The sequence below is a fragment of the Anas platyrhynchos genome, chromosome 2, assembly GCF_047663525.1.
Source record: "Anas platyrhynchos isolate ZD024472 breed Pekin duck chromosome 2, IASCAAS_PekinDuck_T2T, whole genome shotgun sequence".
NCBI classification, from domain to species: domain Eukaryota; kingdom Metazoa; phylum Chordata; class Aves; order Anseriformes; family Anatidae; genus Anas; species Anas platyrhynchos.
The window spans coordinates 58319345-58341844 of record NC_092588.1 but is presented as its reverse complement, the minus strand read 5'-3'; the positions used below and the strand labels follow the sequence as shown (position 1 = coordinate 58341844).

Below are 22500 nucleotides of genomic sequence, written 5' to 3'. Positions count from 1 at the left end.
TCATTTTGTCCACAATTCACGGACAGATACGAAATACTCCAAACTCCATTCACACCCAGGTTAGACTTTATCTGCCTAGCTACACCAGTCTAAAACACGGGTTAGTGTTTTAGCCACAGAGGACTTTTTTTTTTTTTCTTCATAAACTAGCTATCACATTTTATAATAATTCTTCTGTTAAAAGAAACACACTCTGTACAAAATAACAAATTACAGAGTTACAAATTATTTAGATCTATTTACTTCAAAGTTCATAAACAAAACCTGCCAAAATAAGGATTTTTGATCAATGTTTCTACTATTATGCTGTTTAACTGCTCAGAGCTTTAAGAAAGTGAATTCACATCAATGTAACTGAGTTTTGGAACTTGCCGCAATCTGGGTGATTCACAATCTTCCTGTGTTTCCCAGTGCCTATGAAGCATGTTTTTTTCATATTAAGATATAAGGTTGTATGCTACTTATAAAGTATGTAAGAGGGCTATGATGTATAGCCCTCTGAGTATATAATGTATATTATGTATTCACATATATATAACGTATAGACCTCTAAACATGTTGTCTTTGTCATTCATATCAAATATTTGAGGTTAAACAAAATCTCATCATTCTGTACATCCCACGTTTAACCCTTGATCAGAAAAAGCTATTTATTTATCTTCTGTCTAGCAATAATCCTAACAGTAATGTAAAATAATAAATAAATAAATAAATAAATAAATAAAAGAGATATGATGTACACTTCCAACATACTAGCTAACAATTATTTCATTCTCTTAAAACAGCCCAGTTGTAGTTTAGAATATGTTTCCAAGCCAAGCAGGCATATAGATTATTATTTTATTATCATATATATATGTTACATATATTATATATTTTATATATAGGCATCTAATGATTTTAGAGCATAATTCCATTTTCCCATTCTTGGAGCAAAGCAGAGAGCCTAAAATAAGTCAAACTTGTTTTCTCTGTATAAATCCAGTATCAGTCCAGTATCCTTGTACTTTATATATATTCCCACAAAATAGAGACAAGAGTATATACACAAATCATTCTGTTTTATTAAAAACTTTTAAATTTCATTCATCTTGATGTTATTTTTCATGAGTGGGGATTAACATTTAATTTAGGTAAATTTTGTTCTCTATGGTACTTATGAATATACAAAAGAAGTGATTCCATAGACATATAGGACTACAGATATATTAACTAGGAAATAAGCAATGTGAAAACACATTTTTAGGACAAAGAAGCAGCCATGTGCAACCACAAACATAAATTAGAAAAAATGACAGCTGTATGAGCCTGTAATGCTGGTCTTTTCTCATAGATAAACATGGACAAATTGCTTTCTCCTCTGTCATAAGAGTTTCCACAACATTATGACAAATATTTTCACATCACATAGGTTTAATATGCTTCAATAAACTGCATTATAAAAAATCAGTTACCATCCATTATCTAGTAGGAACCAATAGCTGTATTATACGCAACTTTAAATGTCTACAGGAGAGTTACATTGTAGTAAATGTACATTAGCTCATCACTTTTTGTTGTATGGTTTTTATCTTTGATGCATCAAAATAACACACTTTATTTTTACTGAATAAAGCATGGATGAAGTAAAAAAGAATTCTTAATAATTACAGCTACTGCATTTGTCCAGACACACATGATATTTATAGCAAATTAGAACTCTTAAAATCTCTTCAGAGATTTTACACCTCAGAACAAAATAAAAAACACGTATTACCTAAATTAATCCCCGGTCATGAAAAAGAACATCAAGATGAATTAAGTTTAAAAGTTTAATGAAATGGAACTATTCAAACTGTAATCTCCTTTTTACTGATATGTTTAATTTGGAGGTAAATCCTTAATGAAGTGGCAAAAGTTGTGATAGTCAGCTTCATAGCTGAAATGAAGAAACTCTTTATTGTGACTTCTCTGTCCTTCTTCTCATTCCAGTCATGTCTGCATCATTCTCATATTTCACTTTTTATCTGAAACATTCACAAAATTACTAGGTAAAAAAAAAATATTTAGGTTAAAAGTAACGAGGTACTTTGAATATATCTATATAAATTTGTTATCTTAGGATGTTTGCACATTTCTGCAATACTCTTAGAAAAATTATTTTTTTTTTTAATTGACACTCTTGAAGGATACTCTGACAAAAGGCACCTGTAAATTACTAATATTAAAAAGTATTTAAATATATTCCATGACTATAGAGTAATGGAACATACTATAGAATTGTTTCTCAAATGATGCTGTCAACTAAGTGATGGCAGTGAGTTAAAACTTTTAAGTTGTATGCTCCACTATATTAAAGTTTTAAAATTAACAGCTGAAGAAGAAAATACTGTCCGCAAGCCAAGAGTAGATTATCATGTGTTATAACATTATAAAATTTTAAATATCTTTGTTTTTTTGTTTGTTTTGAGGTAATGAAAATGAGAGATTCTTCCTATAACAATGTGTAAAATGCTAAACTGTATTACCTCCCATCCTGTAAAAATAGAACTATTTTCGAATACAGCTTAAAGAAAAGTAGTATATGGCCCACAGTTCTATATAAGCATACGGATAGAAAGAAACACACAGAATAGAGAATTAGATATATCTACACTAATAAGAAAGAATTAAACTGAAAATGAGAAGTAGGGAAGCAAACCCAGTCAGGACTAAAAATCTAATACCAACAACAATTGAGCTGCGTGGCATAAAGAAAAAGCTATTGCTGCAAAGAGGATAAGCTAGAGAACTAATTTTCCCAAAACCAGTTAAATATGAAGCCTTCTACAGTGTAGGCAAAGGACTGTGCATGCTTTTTGACATCAAGACAAGTTGTAAGTTGAGTCACAACTCATTATTGATTATATGATCTTTGATTACTAGTGTTTTTTTATGTTTTTGTTTGTGGAGACTTTATTTTTTTATTATTTATTTTGTGGAAGGGAAGAAGCAAGAGGAGAGAAAGGAAGAGTTAAAGGTGTAGACTATGATATCGCAAAAGTAACCCTCTACTATGATATCATCGCAAAAGTAACCCTCTACTCAAGTTCTACTGGAGTGATTTTAAATGGACAAGTTTACTATGTTTCCTCTTGTCTTACAGTTCACATGAACAGGAGAGAATCAGCACATTCTTGGAGAATATTGAGAATCTCAGCAGAGCTTTAAAGTATTCAAATAACCAGTACCTTATTTCAAATAAATGACCTATTGGTGGATCTATTGATGGCGTCACCATCAACACTGAAGATTTTAGCTTGTTTTTACAATCTGTATAGTACTGAAGAATATGATTATTTGGATGTCCCTTGGTACAGAACCCATTGTGTGAGTTTTTTTCTTTCAACAACATACTATGCTTTTGAAATAAATCTGTATAGAATGAAATAAATCTGTATAGATAATCTAATAGTACTGACCGTAATAGCATTTTTATAGTTACTTGTATTTATATGAATCCATACCATTTTTTGAAATACAGAGCAATTCCAAACAAAAAGAGGGGGTACAGTGCCTATGATAAGAAGTTGGTTGTCTGAACCCACTTTGCAGTGATCCTATTTTCTTCACCTTGAATATGTTGATAGGATAGCAAAATAATTTATGGGTTTTGAGTGCATTCAGAGGCCATACCAAGAGATTCAGGTATGTGGATATGATACAAGTTTTGAAACCATTCAAGAGGAGATGTGAAAGTTGTGGTACCTTGTCAGTATTGCATACTGGAATAACTAGTAACTAGTAACTGTCCCCAACAGGAAAGTTATTCAAAATAAAGAATAATCCATTAACTAAATCTTGCTAGGACAAACAAATTTAGAGGTGTTCTACTGTTGTATTTGTATATACATTAATATCAAAATAGAACAGAAATAAAGAATTAAACTGTCTTCATGAAACATGAAATAACAAAAAAGCCTGGATGAGTGGGGCTCTAACACTGAGTTTATAGTCCAAAGTACTGTTGAAACAAAAACTCAATTGCCTCTATTCTACCTTGTGCACTTGTGACAGTCCAGCTATATCCTTAACAGGACAGCTTTTGGACTTAACAATCACTTTGTCTTTATTTGCCATAAATAAATGTGGAAGCCAAAAGTCCATCATCACTACTACAAAGTTACACCTCAACCCAGTTTTCACTCTTTACTGACAGAATTTAAAAATACATCTTTAAAGGCAACAAATGGATCTTCAAGTCATAACACAATGTCCATCAGAAATGTAAACCCTTATTTCCTGAAAAGTTCAGCATAGGTAGAAAGGGTACAGCTGAATGAAGTAATCACAGAAAATGGAAATCAAACTCATAACTCTAATTTCCAGACACTAACTGCTCCTTTTCACAAATTATCTATTACTTTTCAGGTTAATGTTGTTTTCAAATATGAAAAATTAAACTATTTCTCTGAGGAAGCTGGCAGTGTTGGAAGTAAGTCTCAACACCTTTCCTATCCATGAAACTGACAGACAAAAAAAATTGTTAGTTTATGTTAGAATAAAACCAAGGACTTGAGTGGGAGGTTGTTTGTATTTCTTTCTGTATGAAAAGATATATAACAAAAGATAAACAAAAATAAGATACACAGGGTCTTCATATCAGCTTGACTGTTAGATGATTCAGTCTGAATAGGAATTGAACACTTCAATGAACCCCACAGTGATTTATTAAATGTGGAAGAGCTTCAACTAAATAGTCTTAAGAGGATCTATCCCAGCCTAGATAATAGGCTTTTCCTTTTTTCTTTTTTTTTTTTTTTTTTTTTTTTACCCCCTAGAAAATGTTTTCCTAGATTTTCCATATTTCAGTTTAGTTTATTCTAGGACCTTATGTTCTCATTGTGTATTTTCATAAAAACTTTGGGCTTATGGAGTTGATGTTTTCCAGACTTCATTTTTTCAAAAAAAATATACCCCAACAACAAAACAGCATTATCACTTAAATATCCATCTACAGTTGTTTTTATGTGTGTGTGTATATATGTATATATATATATATATAAGTAATGTAATATATTATAATAATATGCCCATATTATATGGTTATATGGACAAGAAAGTAAAACAGTGCTTTCATATCTTAAGAAACTGTATGCTCCTTAAAAAGGCATTAAACAATGAGATGCATATCTGATCACCCCAAAATATCAATTCTGATCTAAATCATAAACATTATTCTTGGATCTGTCAATCAGAACTTCCATACTATAAACAGAAAAAATATCATACATAAAAATATTTTTACACTGACATACCAACTTTTTTAAGATGAAAAATATGAAAATATATTCACAAAGATAACCATACAACCCCAATCAGTACTTACATGTACAATCACAGAACTGAACTGAACTGTAGGGGGTTGCAAGGGACCTCAAAAGATCATCAGGTCCAACCCCCGTGCCAAAGCATGTTCCTCAGAGCAGGCTGCCCAGGTAGGCGTCCAGACGGGCCTTGAATATCTCCAGAAAAGGAGACTCCACAACCTCCCTAGGCAGCCTGTTCCAGTGCTCTGTCACCCTCACCTTGAAGAAGTTTTTTTGCATGTCAGTGTGGAACTTCCTGTGCTTTAACTTGTAGCCATTGCCCCTTGTCTTATCCCCACAAACCACTGAGAAGAGGTTGGCTGCATCCTTCTGTCCGCCACCCCTCAGATACTTATATACATTGAAGAGATCCCTTCTCAGTCTTCTGTTCTCCAGGCAGAACAGACCCAGGTCTCTCAGCCTTTCCTCATAAGGAAGATGCTCCAGGCCTCGTATCATCTTTGTGACCCTCTGCTGGACTCTTTCCAGGAGATCCCTGTCTTTCTTGTACCGGGGAGCCCAGAACTGGACACAGTACTCCAGGTAAGGCCTGACCAGGGCAGAGTAGAGGGGGAGGATCACCTCCCTTGATCTGCTGGCCGCACGCCAGGATCCCATTAGCCCTCTTGGCCACAAGGGCACAGTGCTGGCTCATGGTCAACCTGTCGTCCACCAGGACCCCCGGGTCCTTCTCCTCAGAGGTCCTCTCCAGCAGGTCATCCCCCAGCCTGTACTGATACTTCGGGTTGTTCCTTCCCAGGTGCAGGACTCTACACTTGCTCTTATTAAACCTCATTTGGTTTCTTCCTGCCCATCTCTCCAGCCAGTCCAGGTCTCGCTGAATGGCAGCACAGCCTTCTGCTGTGTCAGCCACTCCTCCCAGCTCTGTGTCGTTGGTGTACTTGCTAAGGGCAGACACTATTCTAACATCAAGGTTGTCAATGAAGATGTTGAACAAAACTGGACCCAGCACCGACCCCCGGGGAGCACCCCTGGTCACAGGCCTCCAGCCAGACTCTGCACCACTGATCACCACCCTCTGAGCTCAGCCAGTCAGCCAGTTCTCCACCCACCTTACTGTCCACTCCTCTATCCCACACTTTCTCAGCTTTGCTAGTAGGATGTCATGGGAGACGGTATCGAAAGCCTTGCTAAAGTCAAGGTAGATGACACCTACCGCTCTCCCCATCATCTTCCCAGCTGGTGATGCCATCATAGAAGGCAACGAGGTTGGTCGAGCACGACTTCCCCTTGATGAATCCATGCTGACTACTCCTCATAACCTTCTTCTCTTCCAATTGCTTGGAGATGGCATCCAGAACAAGCTGCTCCAATACCTTTCCAGGGACAGAGGTGAGACTGGCCTGTAGATTCCCAGATCCTCTTTCCTGCCCTTCTTGAAGGCCAGAGTGACATTGGATATCCTCCAGTCTTCAGGCACCTCACCCGTTCTCCGGGACCTTTCAAAGATGATAGAGAGCATTTCGGCAATCACATCTGCCAGCTCCCATGGATGCATCTTATTGGGACCCATGGATTTGTGTGCATTGAGCCCACTCAGATGCTCCCAAACCACTCCCACATCCACCAGTGGGGAGCCCTCCATTTCCCAGACCCTTTATCCTATTGCCAGGGGTGAGGAGTCCCAGGGGAGTGTCCTTGAAGCAAAGAAAACATTCAGTATCTCTGCCTTCTCTGCATCTCCCATGATCAGGACACCCCCCTCATTCAGCAAGGGACCTACATTGTCCCTAGTCTTCCTCTTGCTGTTTACATACTTGAAAAAACCCTTCTTATTATCCTTTATCTCTTTTGCAAGCCTCATCTCTAGGTGGGCTTTAGCCTTTCTCATCACGTCCCTGCAGGCCCTGACAACACATCTATACTCCTCCCAAGAGGACAGGCCCTTTTTCGACATTTCATAGACCATCCTCTTCCTTTTGATCTTACCGATGAGCTCCTTGCTCATCCACACAGGTTTCCAGCCCCCTTCCCCGATTTCCTATTCTTTGGGATGCACCGATCCTGAGCATGGAAGAAGTGCTGCTTAAATGTAGCCCAGCTCTCACATGCACCCTTGCCTTCTAGCAACCTATCCCATGAGATACTCCCAAGCAGGTCCAGGAAGAGGTTGAAGTTGGCTCTTCGAAAGTCCAGGGTAACATTCCCGCTTTTAGCCTTACTTCCTTTGCCTAGTCCATCTGGAACTCCACCATCTCATGGTTGCTGCATCCCAAGCTGTCCCCGACCTTCACAACCCTAACAAGGCCATCCCTGTTGGTAAGAATGAGGTCCAGGAGCACCCCTCGCCTCGTTGGCTTCTCCACCACCTGTGTCAGAAAATTGTCCTCAATGCATTGTAGGAACCGTTTGGACTGCTCGTGCCTGGCCGAGTTGCTTACCCAGCAGATGTCTGGGTAATTGAAGCCCCCCATAAGGACCAGCGCTTGTGATTGTGAGGCTACTAGCAGCTGCTCGTAGAAGGCCTCATCAACTTCCTCCTTTTTATCTGGAGACCTGTAGTAGACCACCACTGTGTCTCCCATACCAGCCCACCCCTTAAATCTTACCCACAAGCTCTCCACTTGTCATTCACCCTCCCCCAGCTGGAGCTGGGTATACTCTAATTGCTCCCTTACATAAAGGGCAACCCCATGCCCTCGCTTCCCCAGCCTGTCTTTCCTAAAAAGGATATAGCCCTCAATGACAGCATTCCAGTCATGAGATCTGTCCCACCACATCTCAGTGATCGCAACGAGATTGTGGCCCCGTGACCGAACGCAGATCTCGAGCTCATCCTGTTTATTTCCCATGCTCTGTGCATTGGTGTACAGGCACTTTAGGGAAGCAGCAGGTGCAGTTACCCCTGGGGGGATGCAAGAAGAAGATACTGGCCGGGGGATTGGGAACACTACCTTCTCAGACAATCCTATGGGAGAGCTCAGAAGTCTTTCCCTGTCTTCAACAGTGACAGTAGTGATGACTTCCCCCAGCCCTTCTCTGTCACCTTTAGCTCCCCTCCCTTCCCCCATCAAACCTAGTTTAAAGCCCTGGTAATCAGCCCAGAGAGCTTGCTCCCCAACAAACTCGCGCCCCACTTGCTCAGTTGGTGTCTGTCCATAGCCCACATACCCGGCCTCTCAAAGGACAGCCCAAGATCAAAATACCCAAATCCCTGGTCTAGACACCATCTCCTCAGCCAGTCATTTACCTGTCCTGTTCTGCTCCTTCTATCTGCATCCCAGTCACCCAGCGGGAGGACAGAGGAGAACACTACCTGCACCCCCGACCCCCTCAACAACCTCCCCGGGGAAGCAAAGTCCTTTTTAATAAGGACTTTCTTCATTTTTCTAATAGCAGCTTCCCAGGATCCAGCCTGAATGACTACGAGAGGATAGTAGTCCTCCGGTTTAATGAGCCGTGGCAGAGCCTTCCTAACATCTCTGACACGTGCCCCAGAAAGACAGCACACTTCTCTGGCTAGGTTATTTGGGTGACAGATAGGAGCCTCAGTGCCCCTCAGCAAGGAGTCCCCAATCACCAGGACTCTCTGCTCTTTTTTTTGTGGCACAGGTTACAATGCAGTGCTCCATCCAGCCCTGATCCTTATGTTTTGTACTTCACCCAATCTTGACTCTCTTCTTGGGGTTGCTTCCTGGGTTCGGACTACTGTCCAGAGCCTCAGACTCTTCTGCAACCTCCCTGAGAGCCTCAAATCTACTTCCCAGACATGTACTAATACAAAAAGTCACCACACATCTTTCCATACCACAGAAGAAACTACCATCTCTTAAATATTTTACATTTCTTGTAAAGCTCCAATCAGGCCAATGAAAGAAAAGTTTACCCTCAAACAACCATCAGTGTTTGAAACAAAGAGAAGCATCAATACGTTTCTTCACTTAATCCACTGCAGCCAGAAGACAGATTATGTAGATATGAATACCATGCTCTTCCAGATTTTATAAACAATATCCTTCATGTAAATTGATACTATTTTAGTCCACTGGAGCCAGCGATGAAGAACTGCCAAAAGCATTCACTTACACTTAGCTGAAATATAACTTCTTGTGAAAAAGCAGTTTCTTCAATCATGGTATATGGCTTCTGTATATATGATGAAACGTAAATGTCTGAGATAATTCAGAACTACAGACACCTTTACACCTAGTAATCGTAAAACCACAAGAGTGTGAATGTACCGTAACCAATTTCAACTTAATCAGTTCTAGGCCATTAGACTTGGCAAAAAGTATTTCCACTCAACTATATGAGAGTCTGCTACAGTCATTTCCCTTTGAAGGTCAGCAATTTGCACTGTTGACCTTCAGTAGGACATAAATGTTGGCAACCAATTAATTTATTATAATAACCAACTATCACAAAACAATACTATAAATAGATCATATTTAATCAATATAAAGACAAAAGTTTTTTTTGTTTTGTTTTTTACTTTTTTGTATTAGAACAGGCTGAACCTCTTGAACCTCTCTCTATTCTAAAATTGCTTTGCAGTCTTTTAGCCATGCTCTACTGCTGATACAATCATTTGATACTGAGTGAGGAATATCCCCTTCCTAACATTTGTCTGCGTGGGCTCAGGGCAGAGAGCATAGATGAGGGCCTGCTCCTCAATTGCTTGCAAAGGACCAGAAAAGTGTTTCCAGAACACCCTGCTGGAAACCCTAAGCAAAGACTTCTCTTCCTTCCATTGGGAGCTTTTACGCTGAGGCTCTCCCAAGGGACTTGCCTGGACTCTAGTCCCAGCTGCCATGTCATATTTACAGCCATGCCTGTGCTTGGCCAAATCAACCATTAATATTGTCTCAGACCTCACTGACTGGCTTCCTGGAGAATGAACTTGCCTAGTGATTTGGACTTTCAGCTGACCTGGTCTGTCACGACCCAATTTACTCTGCTTTCCTTCCTCAGGTGCTGAGGGATTGGTGAAAGGATGAAAGTCTCTGCCTCTTCCAATCTTGGTACTGTGCTCAGCTCCTGTCTCTCCTTTCCTTAGGAAACAGTTGGACCTCTGACATATTTGGGTAGAGGTCAACATACGTGCTTTGACACTGATACCAACATTGCAGTACTACAACATAAGAGAACTTGAAATTCCAAATTCTTATAGCTACAATATACGTACACGACATTGGCAAAAGAAGATAATAGTCTCCATGGGTTAATCACTTGGTAAATTTCAGACCTCTTGCAAACACTATGAGAGAAAACATAATAATATTTTCTAGAAAACTTTTGGAAAGATTTCTATGGCCTTGCTCAGACACAGTATATTCACAATAGTGTATTGAATACAATATGTTCTTCTGCACTAAAGACATGAAATCTTCCAGCATGGTTTCTGCTCATTTATACAACACATTTTGTAATATGATAATAAATGTCCTTGGTAATATGATGACACATATGGAATTAAACAATGTCATCTATCTGAAAAAAGCACACACACACAAAAAAAAGGAATTAATCAGTGAATGAGAGAATGTGTATAACACAATAGTCTTACAGGGATGAAGACTCAATGAACATAATAACCCAAGACAGCTATCTTAAAAATAATGAGGAAAGCATAGCACAGCAGGACAAAGCACAAGATACTTTAGATATCTAGTGCTGTCTGTTTCTGCATTATATTTGGAGAACAAGTCCTATGAGGAGCGGCTGAAGGAGCTGGGCTTGTTCAGCCTGGAGAAGAGGAGGCTCAGGGGCGACCTTATCGCTCTCTACAGATACCTTAAAGGAGGCTGTAGAGAGGTGGGGGTTGGCCTGTTCTCCCATGTGCCTGGTGACAGGACGAGGGGGAATGGGCTAAAGTTGCGCCAGGGGAGTTTTAGGTTGGATGTTAGGAAGAACTTCTTTACTGAAAGGGTTGTTAGGCACTGGAACGGACTGCCCAGGGAGGTGGTGGAGTCACCATCCCTGGAAGTCTTCAAAAGACGTTTAGATGTAGAGATTAGGGATATGGTTTAGTGGGGACTATTAGCGTTAGGTCAGAGGTTGGACTCGATGATCTTGAGGTCTCTTCCAACCTAGAAATTCTGTGATTCTGTGATATTTCTAGTAAAAAATTTCACAAATCACACCTTTTTCCAAGGAAGAAAAAATTTTTTTTTAAAAAAGAGCGCCAGGACTAAGTTAGACTGATTTCCATAATCAGCCCTTTCCTTTCCCCCCAGCCCCCTTTCAAAATGAATTAGTCAACAAGCAAATCTTTACATCTGCTGCTTCAAAGCAGCCACATTACACAAACTAGACGTTAAGCTGAGATTCCAAACATGGCTAAAGTTTCTACATAACTAAAGCTGTAACAGACAGATTTGATAGGCCGAATTTAGAATACTGAAAACTTGACTTGACCATCAACACAATTTGATATATACTTTCACCTTTACCAAGTTACAGCTTAATTATGTGTCAGAAAAAAAAAAAAAAAAATCCCAGACCTTCTAACACCACCAATAACATAAAGGACGTATTTCTGAAATAAATAAAATAGGAGTGTGTGTAAAAATAATAATAAAAAAAAAAAGAATTAAGGAAGAACTCAGAATTTTATTTTTATCACAGATGTTCAGGAATAGTCTGAAACCACATTCTAGTCCAAGAATAGGGGAGAAAAAAAAATAAAAATTAAGAGAAATATAGCATAGTTTTCTGACTCAGGAAAAAAAAGAAATCTTTTACATGCTGGAATACCTAGATATTGAATGAAGGAAAAAATAAGGAAGAAGTCACATAAAAAGAGAGATAAATGACAAATTTCCATGTCATCTTAGTAGACACTCAAAGGACTTGAGCCACAGGGGGAAAAAAAAAAAAAAAGTGAAATTATTTAGGAAGCTTGATAATAGTAACAAAAATACTAGGATATTTAAAGTAGTAAAGTGAAGTAGGGTCAACTGAAACGCACCCCAGAAAGGTCTACAATACTAAGTGATGAAACTTAACAGAGAAAACTATAAAGAAATATAAATTTAAACACAGTTCTGATTCTCCTGGTAGAGGTGTAGGTCCAGTTTGCTACTAGCATTCAAAATGAGATTGTACAATTATAAAAGTTACTTTAAAAATAAAAAGCTGATATTTTTGAAATAAAGTATAATGTGTAACATTATGTTACACATATGTAACAGAGGAAAAAAATAGTCTAAGATTTATTAGGAAAAGAATACTAAGCCTTACAGGAAATATAATTATTCAAACATTAATATCTTTATTAATGAATTTCTGTTTTCCATTCTGTCCATCTCTCCCCCCAGTTTCAATCTAAGAGATGGAAATGACCATTTCACCACAAATATGATTAGAAAGAAAAGTTGTATAAAGCAACTGTATCCCAAGTGGTAATTCTGACAAAACACATTGCTTTTGAAAAATCTGCTAAGGGCACAAATTGTGCAGCCACCAATGCTTAACCACCACAATAAGTAGTCCCACAGGTTTTTACTGAAACAAAGATAATTCTCCATTGGATGAACAGTGCTAACTGAAGTATCAAAGTGTTTAACAATAGTTAAACCATAATGTTCTCTTGAGTATTTTTTTCTGATGAAGAGTTAAAAATGTGTTAACAACTCAGTCAAAGAGATCTATGACACAAAGCCAGAAATAAAACACACAGCAATTATTACAAGCCTTTACTACTCATACTTCTAGGCAAATCATAAAATTCCATCTGCGTACTGCGGTGCCTCCTTGAAGCACCTCTGGCAGATCACATTCTGGGCTAGACAGATTCAGACCTCTGACCACCATTAAGGTAGCAATTTCCATTCCCTTTTGTATTTGTCTGTGTTCACACTATTAAGTTAGCACAGCAAAAGTTGGTAAGCAGACTGCAGCAGCAGGTGCTGAGGGCTGCACATGAAGGCTGCAGACCTTCTCAAAAACTGGCATTGGTCCAGCCCTGCCCACCCCCTTAGGGCTTGGAACAACTACAGTGAGTACCTGAAGCAAAACTTCCCACATAGTCTGCTACTGAAGAAATCAAGTAAAGCATGTACAAAAACACCCAACAATACACCAATACCAATTCAACAGGGGATACTAGGAGACCTGTCTTAAGGCCCCATTACTTCTTTGAACCAAAACGTTCGTGTATATCTATGCAGCTGCAACATGTGTCACCTTATCTCATTCCTTTTATGATTCTCAATCACTTGTTAAATTTTTATTTTACAATTGCAATTGTAAATACTTTTCTATAGTAAGTTTGTATGGAGCTTAGAGTAACAAGGCTGTATCTCGTTAGAAATATTCTACATTCAAGTAAACAGTGGGAACAAATAAAAATGAATAAACTTTTAAATGATCCAAATAAGACAATAGATGTAAACATTTTTTTCATTAATCATTGTATTTATCAAAGAGTTTATAAACATATTCATCAAACTGTTTATAAACAGCCTAAAAATAATTCCTTTGTGAACATCTCATTTTGTACTAGCTTTTCCATTTGGAACAGAGACACTGAAAAAAAAAGGGATTGGGGTTCAAACAACTCATTTTTTTCTCACAGGCTTTTCTCACAGTGTAAGAAAGCACTGGAGAGATGCTCCAAGCACTTGCAAGACAGAGAATGTTTTAATTCCGAAATATTAAAGCTAAGATTAATGATTAAATTGACCAGAGAAAAAGTCCACACCAGTGGACAGTCACAACTCCTTATGTGTTGCAAAATGTAGTACTGAAGGGTGTCTGGGACAAAATGTGGAAGAAAAAGCAAGAAATGAACAGGCAAAATTGATAAAGCCTGTTCAAAGATGTAATCACTGAGAAGCATAGCACAGGTATAAAACAAGGATTTAGGAAATGGAGAAAGTTCTAGTTGTAGCAGTAGACTTTTCCTCAGTCTATTTCCTGAGTTCTACTATTTATATATGTGTGTGTGTGTATAATAAATAAATTAAAAAACTTACAAAGAGCATTTCTTAATGCATTAAAATAGGATTAATAGCAATAACTAATCCAATATTAAATTGCAGTGATATATTTTTTCCCCGATACATAATAGAAGGATATTTATCAGGTCTTTCTGAGTTATTTTGGTGTACATTGTAAAATGTTACCTGTTTTTTTGATTTGTTTTGCTGTTTGTTTGTTTTCTTGTTCTGTTTTGCTTTAAAGGAAATTTAAAGCCCCTGCAGAAACAGGGCGTTTAGATTTTCTTCCAGTTGTGCTCTTTCCTTTTATTTTTGCTATACTGACTATTATCATATTATTTCTAATATGAAGCAGCTGCTCTATATTTGCACCAGTCACTTGTGAAACTCAACAAAATTTAGTAAAGATGGAAGGAGGTAATACCATAGTTAAACATATATTTTTTCCTCTAGCAGATACTGTGGTGGTTAAAATATAAATTACATAGTTTTATAAAATTGTTCATAATTTGAACTGTAATTTCCTAATGTTACTAAAAAATTATCTACTGAGGAGGAAATCTATTAAGAATTGGACAATAAGAAACACTTCTTTGACTTTTGCCAGTGGAGGGAAGGGGTGGGGAGAGGGCTGGGAGTAGCAGGGGAAAGGAAGGAAGAGTCATTTAGTTGGTTAGTTTTAGATGACAGATTTGAATTTAGGATTTCAGACACTTACTTTATGCCACAATATTTGATTAAAAGGAAAGAATGAGTGATCTGTTGCTTGTATACTCTTCAAGTATACAAATATGAAATACATGTCATTTTACATACTTCACGTGGATTACAGCATGTGATTAATTATTCTAATAATTCATAAATTTTAAAATAGGTTTCCACTAATATTTTGACAAAGATGTACAAAGTTTATCCAGTTTTTGAAAATGTTATTATTTTGATTTTCCAGATCTTAAAGAAGCAATGATTGAACTGTTGTTCCTTATTCAATCCTCATTTGAGTAAAAATAAACAAACAGATTTAGGAAGTGGCAATTTAGTCTCAGAACCGTTAGTGGTTTTTATGGTTAAATTTAGGAAGGATGTCATTCACATCATAGCCATTTCAAAACAAAAGTTCATATCTATAAGAATTAAATCTCATTCAAGACATTATCATAAAAATGAAATATTTCCCATGTAGGATAAACCCACAATATCATTCTGGTGGAAGGGCCAGGGTGGCCTGGCTGATATTCACTCATCTTGGCTTCTAGGCCCAGCCGTGCCCTGAGGTGGGGCCACTGGAGCCTATCTTTGCTTTTGAGAGGAGATCTGTAGCCCTTGTCCCTCTCCTGTTGTCACCACCTTGCCATATAAACTCAGCTTGTCTTAATTTTTCAAAGAATTTGAATAAAAAATGGAGTGCGTCCTACTTCTGAAAAATCAAACCTAAAATATTGATGTTGTTGATGATTAGCTTAACATTACTTAGCAATCTTGCTAAATAATGTAAAGCTAAAATGGTTTCATAAAAGTACGTTATATGTCATCACATCTTTAAGATATATGCATTTCTTCCTAATATTATAGCTTTATTGTATTAAAGTTGGAAACTAAAGTTAATAAAAAAAAATAGTCTATGAATCCCCAATCTTCACAGCTTTGCATTCTAGACTTAGATCATGTACTAGTCCCCTACAAAACATATTCAGTGAATCAACACATAATAAAGCAGATTTTTAGCATAACAATTAGAGAGAATGCAAAATAACACAATTATTATTTATCTAAATTAACATATAAATTTGCCTAAAAGTAATACAGCTGAGATAGAAAATTTCTCTCCATAAAAAGCATGTTTTGGGTATTGATCTATACCATCAACAATTTTTTTTCTTCATTTTATCCCTTCCTAGATGAACAAGTTAGATCCATTTAATATTTTTTGCCATTCTACACATCAAACGATTCAGCTATTAATTTAAAGGGCATTCTCTGTTCCATCAAGTACAACCAATAAAACAATGTAGTTATGATGTCTGATCTCAATTGTTTCATCAATTTTTCTCATCTTGTATGACAGGAGTTAACCTTTTAAAAACTGCACATGGAAACATTTTCAACCAACATACTGCCAGCTAAGAATAATATTAAGGCTTCATGTTTTGAGCAAAATATGATTCATATTAACTTTTCTACTCAGAATTTCAATTTGTATACATGGCAAGAGATTGCATGCATTCTATATAGTTTAGAGGTGTCCATATTAAAAAGCAAGACATCATCAACATGAAATTCTTTACACAAGGATATCCCTTTGTCTTTTGATACCTTGTCTAATATTCTGTTATATTCCATTTATAAACTGTTATAAAAGGAAAACAAATGTGGTCATTGGTTGTTTATAACATTTAAAAGAATGAATCAGACATACATCACTATATGCTGTTCTAAACAACTATAACAGATCTCCTTATTGCATATGCAGGTTTTGGAGAAGTAAGGGTATGAGGTAATTGTTTTGCTCTCAAGTTCATTCAACAACACATTACCTATATATTTTGTATGTACTTTATATGTAAATCTGTAATCATTCATATAAAAATTGATAAAAATCTCTACATAGCTGTGATTTAAATCTTGCATATGCTTCCTTTTGCTTACCTAAACACCTAACCATCACCCACGTCATACAGAAATCCTTATGCACTCTTCCAGTCCTCTGTACAGCATGTTATTTTAATTGACCACCATGCCATAAAAAGAAAAAAAAAGAAAACAAAAAAAAAGGCGGGGGGGGGGGGGGGGGGGGAGGGGGGAGGGGCTTCTGGATTACAATTCAAAGTTATTCTATGTTTTTTGATGATGTTCTCTGATTCCATGATTTGCAGGAGTTATTGTGAATCACAGAGAGAAACAGCTGCAAATAAATGTTTTCCCACCCCATTCTTTGGATGATAACTACTATCAAGCTACCAGATGATGGTTTACAGTTTCATCTGCTAATAAATTATCATTTTTAATTTTCTCATTGAAACCGATAGTTAATAGTTGTGAAGACAATCTTATCCTAAAATCACCAGCTATGAAAAAGCAAACGCTACAGGAACATTCACTTTTATAATAGGAAAAGAGAGATGCTTGAGCTTCATATCCACCTTTTGACTTTGATGAAAGGATGTAAAATATTCTCACAGCAATTATACTAACAGATAAACCTGATCACAGATGTCTAATATTCTATACAAGTAACATTAAAAAAAAATAATAAAATAATAAATCTAGATAACTAAAAGATATTTTAAATACAGTAAAATGTCAAAGCAGATATCCGTCTTTCTGGCCACATCTCTAACCTCACATTACTTGCATTACAAAGAAATCACGAAAATCCTCATATCACATAATATGATAAATACCAGTAATGGAAAATCAAAGACAGGTGTTCATTGTATAAGAAGATATTGTATAAAGGTAAACTATATGTGTGAAATACAATTTGCTGTTCCTGAGCCACCACAGAAATACAGGAAACTCATTACATTTATAAGCAGACCTCAGGTATAGAATAGTCTCTCTCCTAATCTTTCCCAAGAAAAATTACCTAGTGTAACAATACCTCAAATCTGCTCCTAGTTCCTCTGGTTGGTATTGTCATTTCATGTGCATTTAGTGTTGTAAATTAAACAATTTCTTATTTAAGCAAATAAAAATGCTTCTCATTGCCCAATTTGCAACATTAAGTATGTACATTTAATGTGTTTTTTGTTAGTTTATTGCTTTCTCTTATACAGCTTTCAGAGTCTCAATGAAAGTGGAAGTCTTCCAGATCACTACTTAATGTATTGGCATAGAAAAACATAAAATAGAAGAAATACACAGAGACAAGGGTCTCTGAATAATTTTTGCTCTGAATATTTTACGCTATTGCATAAATAGCTATACGATAATGTTTTAAAAGTGAACAGATTTTAGAAGAATAAAAAATAAGAAATATTGTTCTTCATTCAGTTTTCTCTTTTCTGAAGGGAGATTACATATTCAGAAAGACAGATAAATGATTTGTCTCACATTTTGTTTGCTTTAACCTTTATCAGTACTCTGTAGCTACCAAAGATTAATTAATCTCTTCAAATCCTCCTGGTCGTAACTTTTGCTCCATAGTCTTCTTTTCAGACTTACAGTTTCCCGTGGTTCTTTTTAAAAATGAAAAAATCTTTCAGTTTCTGTACCCTGCAGAAATTCAAAGTCACTGAGCACTAATTGTGCATATCTGATATGCACAAACACAGATCTTCTGTCTTTTACAGCTCTTGTTTTAGGGACATTTTTTTTTTATTATTATTATTATGAAATAGTAATTCTTCATGCTCCTCAAGTAATCAAACTAAGAAATGCACATACCTTATTTTTAACCAGCAGCTTGCTTTGTGTATTTTGATGATCACAGCTCAATTTAATCGGTGTTGCTTTATTTTTCATCTCCAGAAGTCTCTGAATTTCTTTCACCTGCAACTTCAATGTTCTGCTTTCTTCTTCCAAATTTTGCTTTTCTCCTTCAAGTCTCTCTCTCTTTCCCCATTCAGAGGTATTCTCAAGCTTCAACCTTTCTACCTGGGAAGAATTTATGGAGGGAGCAAGAGAACAAACAAAAAAGAAAAGGGAAGAAGAATAATACAATAAAATCTGTTTTTTATTATAAGAAGAAGCTAACAGCCTCACCTCAAGTAAGGTGGGCATCTTAAAAATCAGACCAAGATGTACTTTTCCATGGCATGTAAAATCAAGAACTTGAACAACAAGTTTTTCATAAATTGTATTTCCAGAAAAGTAAAGCATAAGATAGATAACATTTAAAAATGGTAACTAGCAACCAAAATCTTATTGCTTTCCATTATATTTATGGAACAACATTATTAAAAAAAAAAAATCTTTTAAATTACGCTGAGATTGATTTTGGTCTGACAGTGTCAAAGTTCACTTCCTATTTCCCTAAAGATGAAATATAATCACATTCTCATGTATTGTCTGTTTTTACTTTAGAATTACTACAAGGAATTTTCATTATACTGAAGTTATAAATTGTCTTCATCACTAGAGACTACTAATAACCAAAAGAAATATTTCACACTACTCTACTTCTTAACATCGCAATTAATAACCTTAACATAATTATCTTTTATAATCACTAGTGCTACCTTAATTTAGGATAAACAAGTTTTCTTAATTCATTAATCTAATCCACATACAGGAGGAATTAAAAGTAGCAACAAAAAGCCACATTACTAATCATAGGACGTAATTATCTCACAGCTGATTTTATTTACTCTTCAGAGACAAGGAGATAGTGCTTATGTCAAGAATGTAATAAATGCTTCTCAGGTTTAAAAATGAAAAACAAAGGTAAAACAAATTGATCTTTATAGCACAAAACTGGTACTAACATATTTATTGGAAGATTATGATTGCAAGCACTTACTACTAACAAGTTATTATCAACAGATACTTATCAAAAGATTAAAACAGATTAAAATAGATTAAAAATGTGAAATGTGCAAATGAAAGATTCTGGTTCTTTCAATGGACAAAACCAACCGACCAACCAACAAAAAAAAAAAAAAAAAAAAAAAAAGATTAAAACTGCTCATGTACAAAAGTAAAAAGATTAGGATCTTTACAATTTTTAGTTCCATGAAGGACAGAATCAACTATATGATGAAAGTATGGAGACTGACAACAGTGGAAGACACATTATTCTAAGCAAGGAAGGCTTTAGAAAGAAATAGAGAGGTGTTTTGTTTTGTTTTGTTTTGTTTTCAGATATTGCTTACTTTTATTCTAAAATAAATTTATGGCAGATAATGAAAAGCTGCTGAATGTAAAACAAAGAGAATGAGACATTACATCAGAGAAACCAAATTCAGACCCTGTTAATTTTAACAATGTGGTTATCTTGCTAAATCAATTAATAAACTTTTATCTTCCCACCTTATTTCTATAAGATTTTCAGTTCTTTAAGGCCCTAGTTCTTCACATGTCCCATGGACCAGAAGTGTTCTCAGTAATGAAACTGAGCAAAGTGTTTGTAATATCAAGGCATAATACATGTGTATATGTACATATATATACGTATGTATATATATATATTTGATCAGCTCCTCACAACTGAATTTAACTACTCTCAGAATTAGGCTTACCTGTTTTGACACAAAGCGTCACATCTTTTTACATTATTTAAAAGGGGTCTAGCCCTGCAACTAAACTCATAGGAAGAGTGGTGCTGTTGTATTAAAAGATCTTCAGATAACCACAAAAGCCAGCTCAAACTGTTTAAATGACAGGGTCATTTAAACCTTTGCTACCTTTGCTTCTTTCACAGAGAGTTCAACACACTGAGGCTGAGGAGCCTTTGTTCAAAAGAATGCTACGTGACACTATCAAGCCACATTGTTTGCACACTGAGAAGCCTGCTTTAGTCTTCCTGGTCTGACTATTTTATGTCATGGTCTTGACTGTAAATAAGTTGCACGTACAGTAATATATGTAGATAATAAAACATAATTTTTACATATATGTAAAGAGACATATATATGTATACACATAGATAGGCATATGCCTAAATGTTAGTGTCCTGTTCCAAGGACACTATAAAATGTAGTACTAGATTTTAACAGAACACCACAGATAGGGATTAGAAGTGGGTGTGGTTTTGTTTGTTTATTGTCGTTGTTGTTTGAGAACACATCAATTATGATGGAAAACAGTGAATGTAAAAGAAATGTAAAAATGGAAAAACTGAGAAAAGTCATTCAATTTTACATTTAAATATTTTTTTATCCCTTAACTTGGCCAGCTATAGTGAGTCAGCTGCTCCTATTTTCCTCAGTCAAAACCATATCTTCAAGCACAAATAGCTTATATATGTAGAAAAAAATCACAAAAGAAATTGAATTACATTTCCTCTCAAAAGTAAAATAGCTTTCTAACTGGGTCTGAACTGTAGCCAGATAAGAGTGAAAGGATAAGTATATTATAACCTGTTGTCTAGTAGAAGATAGATACATACTTGGTAAAGTTCTTTCTAAGTAAAATCAAATATTAACAATGAGTCACAAAAATTAATCCATTTTAAATCATTTCATTGTATTATTCATGCCATTTGAATTTTCTTAAATACTGAGAAAAGCCTCCAGGAAAGAAAATGTCAAGAAAAGATGAAACAATATGCATGAAAATATATATTCATTTAGAAGCATGGATCAAAATGAAAGTGAACAAACATGTCAATCATTCATGCAGTTTGCTAGGATTCTCAAGAAAATATTTAAATTATCAAAGGACAAATGATCCTTTAAAATATATGTATTGTATTAAATATATATATATATATATATATACATATAATCAAAGTACAAATAAATATTTTTTGTCAGTCTGGTAAAGACAAAAATCATATTCAATGGAAAATAGAAAGTATTAGTATTTACTAACAACAATCATATTCTTTTCCAAATATTTCTCTAGATAGTGTTTTAAATATAATAAACTAGATTTCCCCAGAGATTGAGCAAAGCAAGAAAAACAAAAAACCAAAGTGTTTTCTTCTCCACAAGCATCATTACTGATAACGAAGACCAGCAGTGCTGATGATTCAGAACATTTCCATGTAAACATCAGAACCCAGACATGATATTCTCAGTTTGAAAGTGAGATCAAATCTTTCTGTCATTTAGTTATGGACACTTTATTAGCAAAAGGAATAAATGGGAAAACAGAGACAAAAGAACTCAGAAATTGTAAGAATATACTCACTAGCAAATTCATTAGAGCCATATCCAAATTCTGAGCCCATTCACATAAATACAGAGACTAGGTATCAACTAAAAAAGTAACTTCTCAGAGGTAAAAATTGAATGGATTATGTTTAGAGTTATTTTATTCTGCCAACAAAAGTATTCTTCCTCAGCTGTTCCTTTTATAATGTATTACATGTTCCTCTTAAAAAAACAAAAAAAAAAAACAAAAAAACAAACAAAAAAAAAAAAAAAACATGTACCCACTGTCCCACTGTTAAAACTTTGGTAAGTATTAACACGTTGATATGCCATTGAAGGTACTGTTTGGAGACAGCTCAAAACAGTTCTTAAAATTGAAGTGGGCTTTTGATCTAAGATTATGTACAGTAGCAAGAAAGGAAGAAATATATTTCTTTTACTCTCTGCATCATATTGGCAGACTAACTGGGAACTAATTTTAATTTTTCAAACCATATACTACTATATAGTAAT

General features: G+C 35.7%; 1 protein-coding gene across 8 annotated transcripts in view; it reads right to left on the bottom strand.

The window, feature by feature from the left end:
* The window catches only part of CCDC102B (coiled-coil domain containing 102B), a 162666-nt gene that overhangs the window by 93312 nt on the left and 46854 nt on the right, over nucleotides 1–22500 (bottom strand). For 7 of the 8 annotated variants that reach the window (XM_072034801.1, XM_027451913.3, XM_072034806.1 and 4 more), the window contains one exon: nucleotides 18617–18826. In XM_072034801.1, coding sequence (XP_071890902.1) covers nucleotides 18617–18826 — 210 coding nt within the window. Of the gene's footprint in view, nucleotides 1–940; nucleotides 2007–18616; nucleotides 18827–22500 lie in introns of those variants that run through there. The other variant, XM_072034805.1, reaches the window with a different exon arrangement.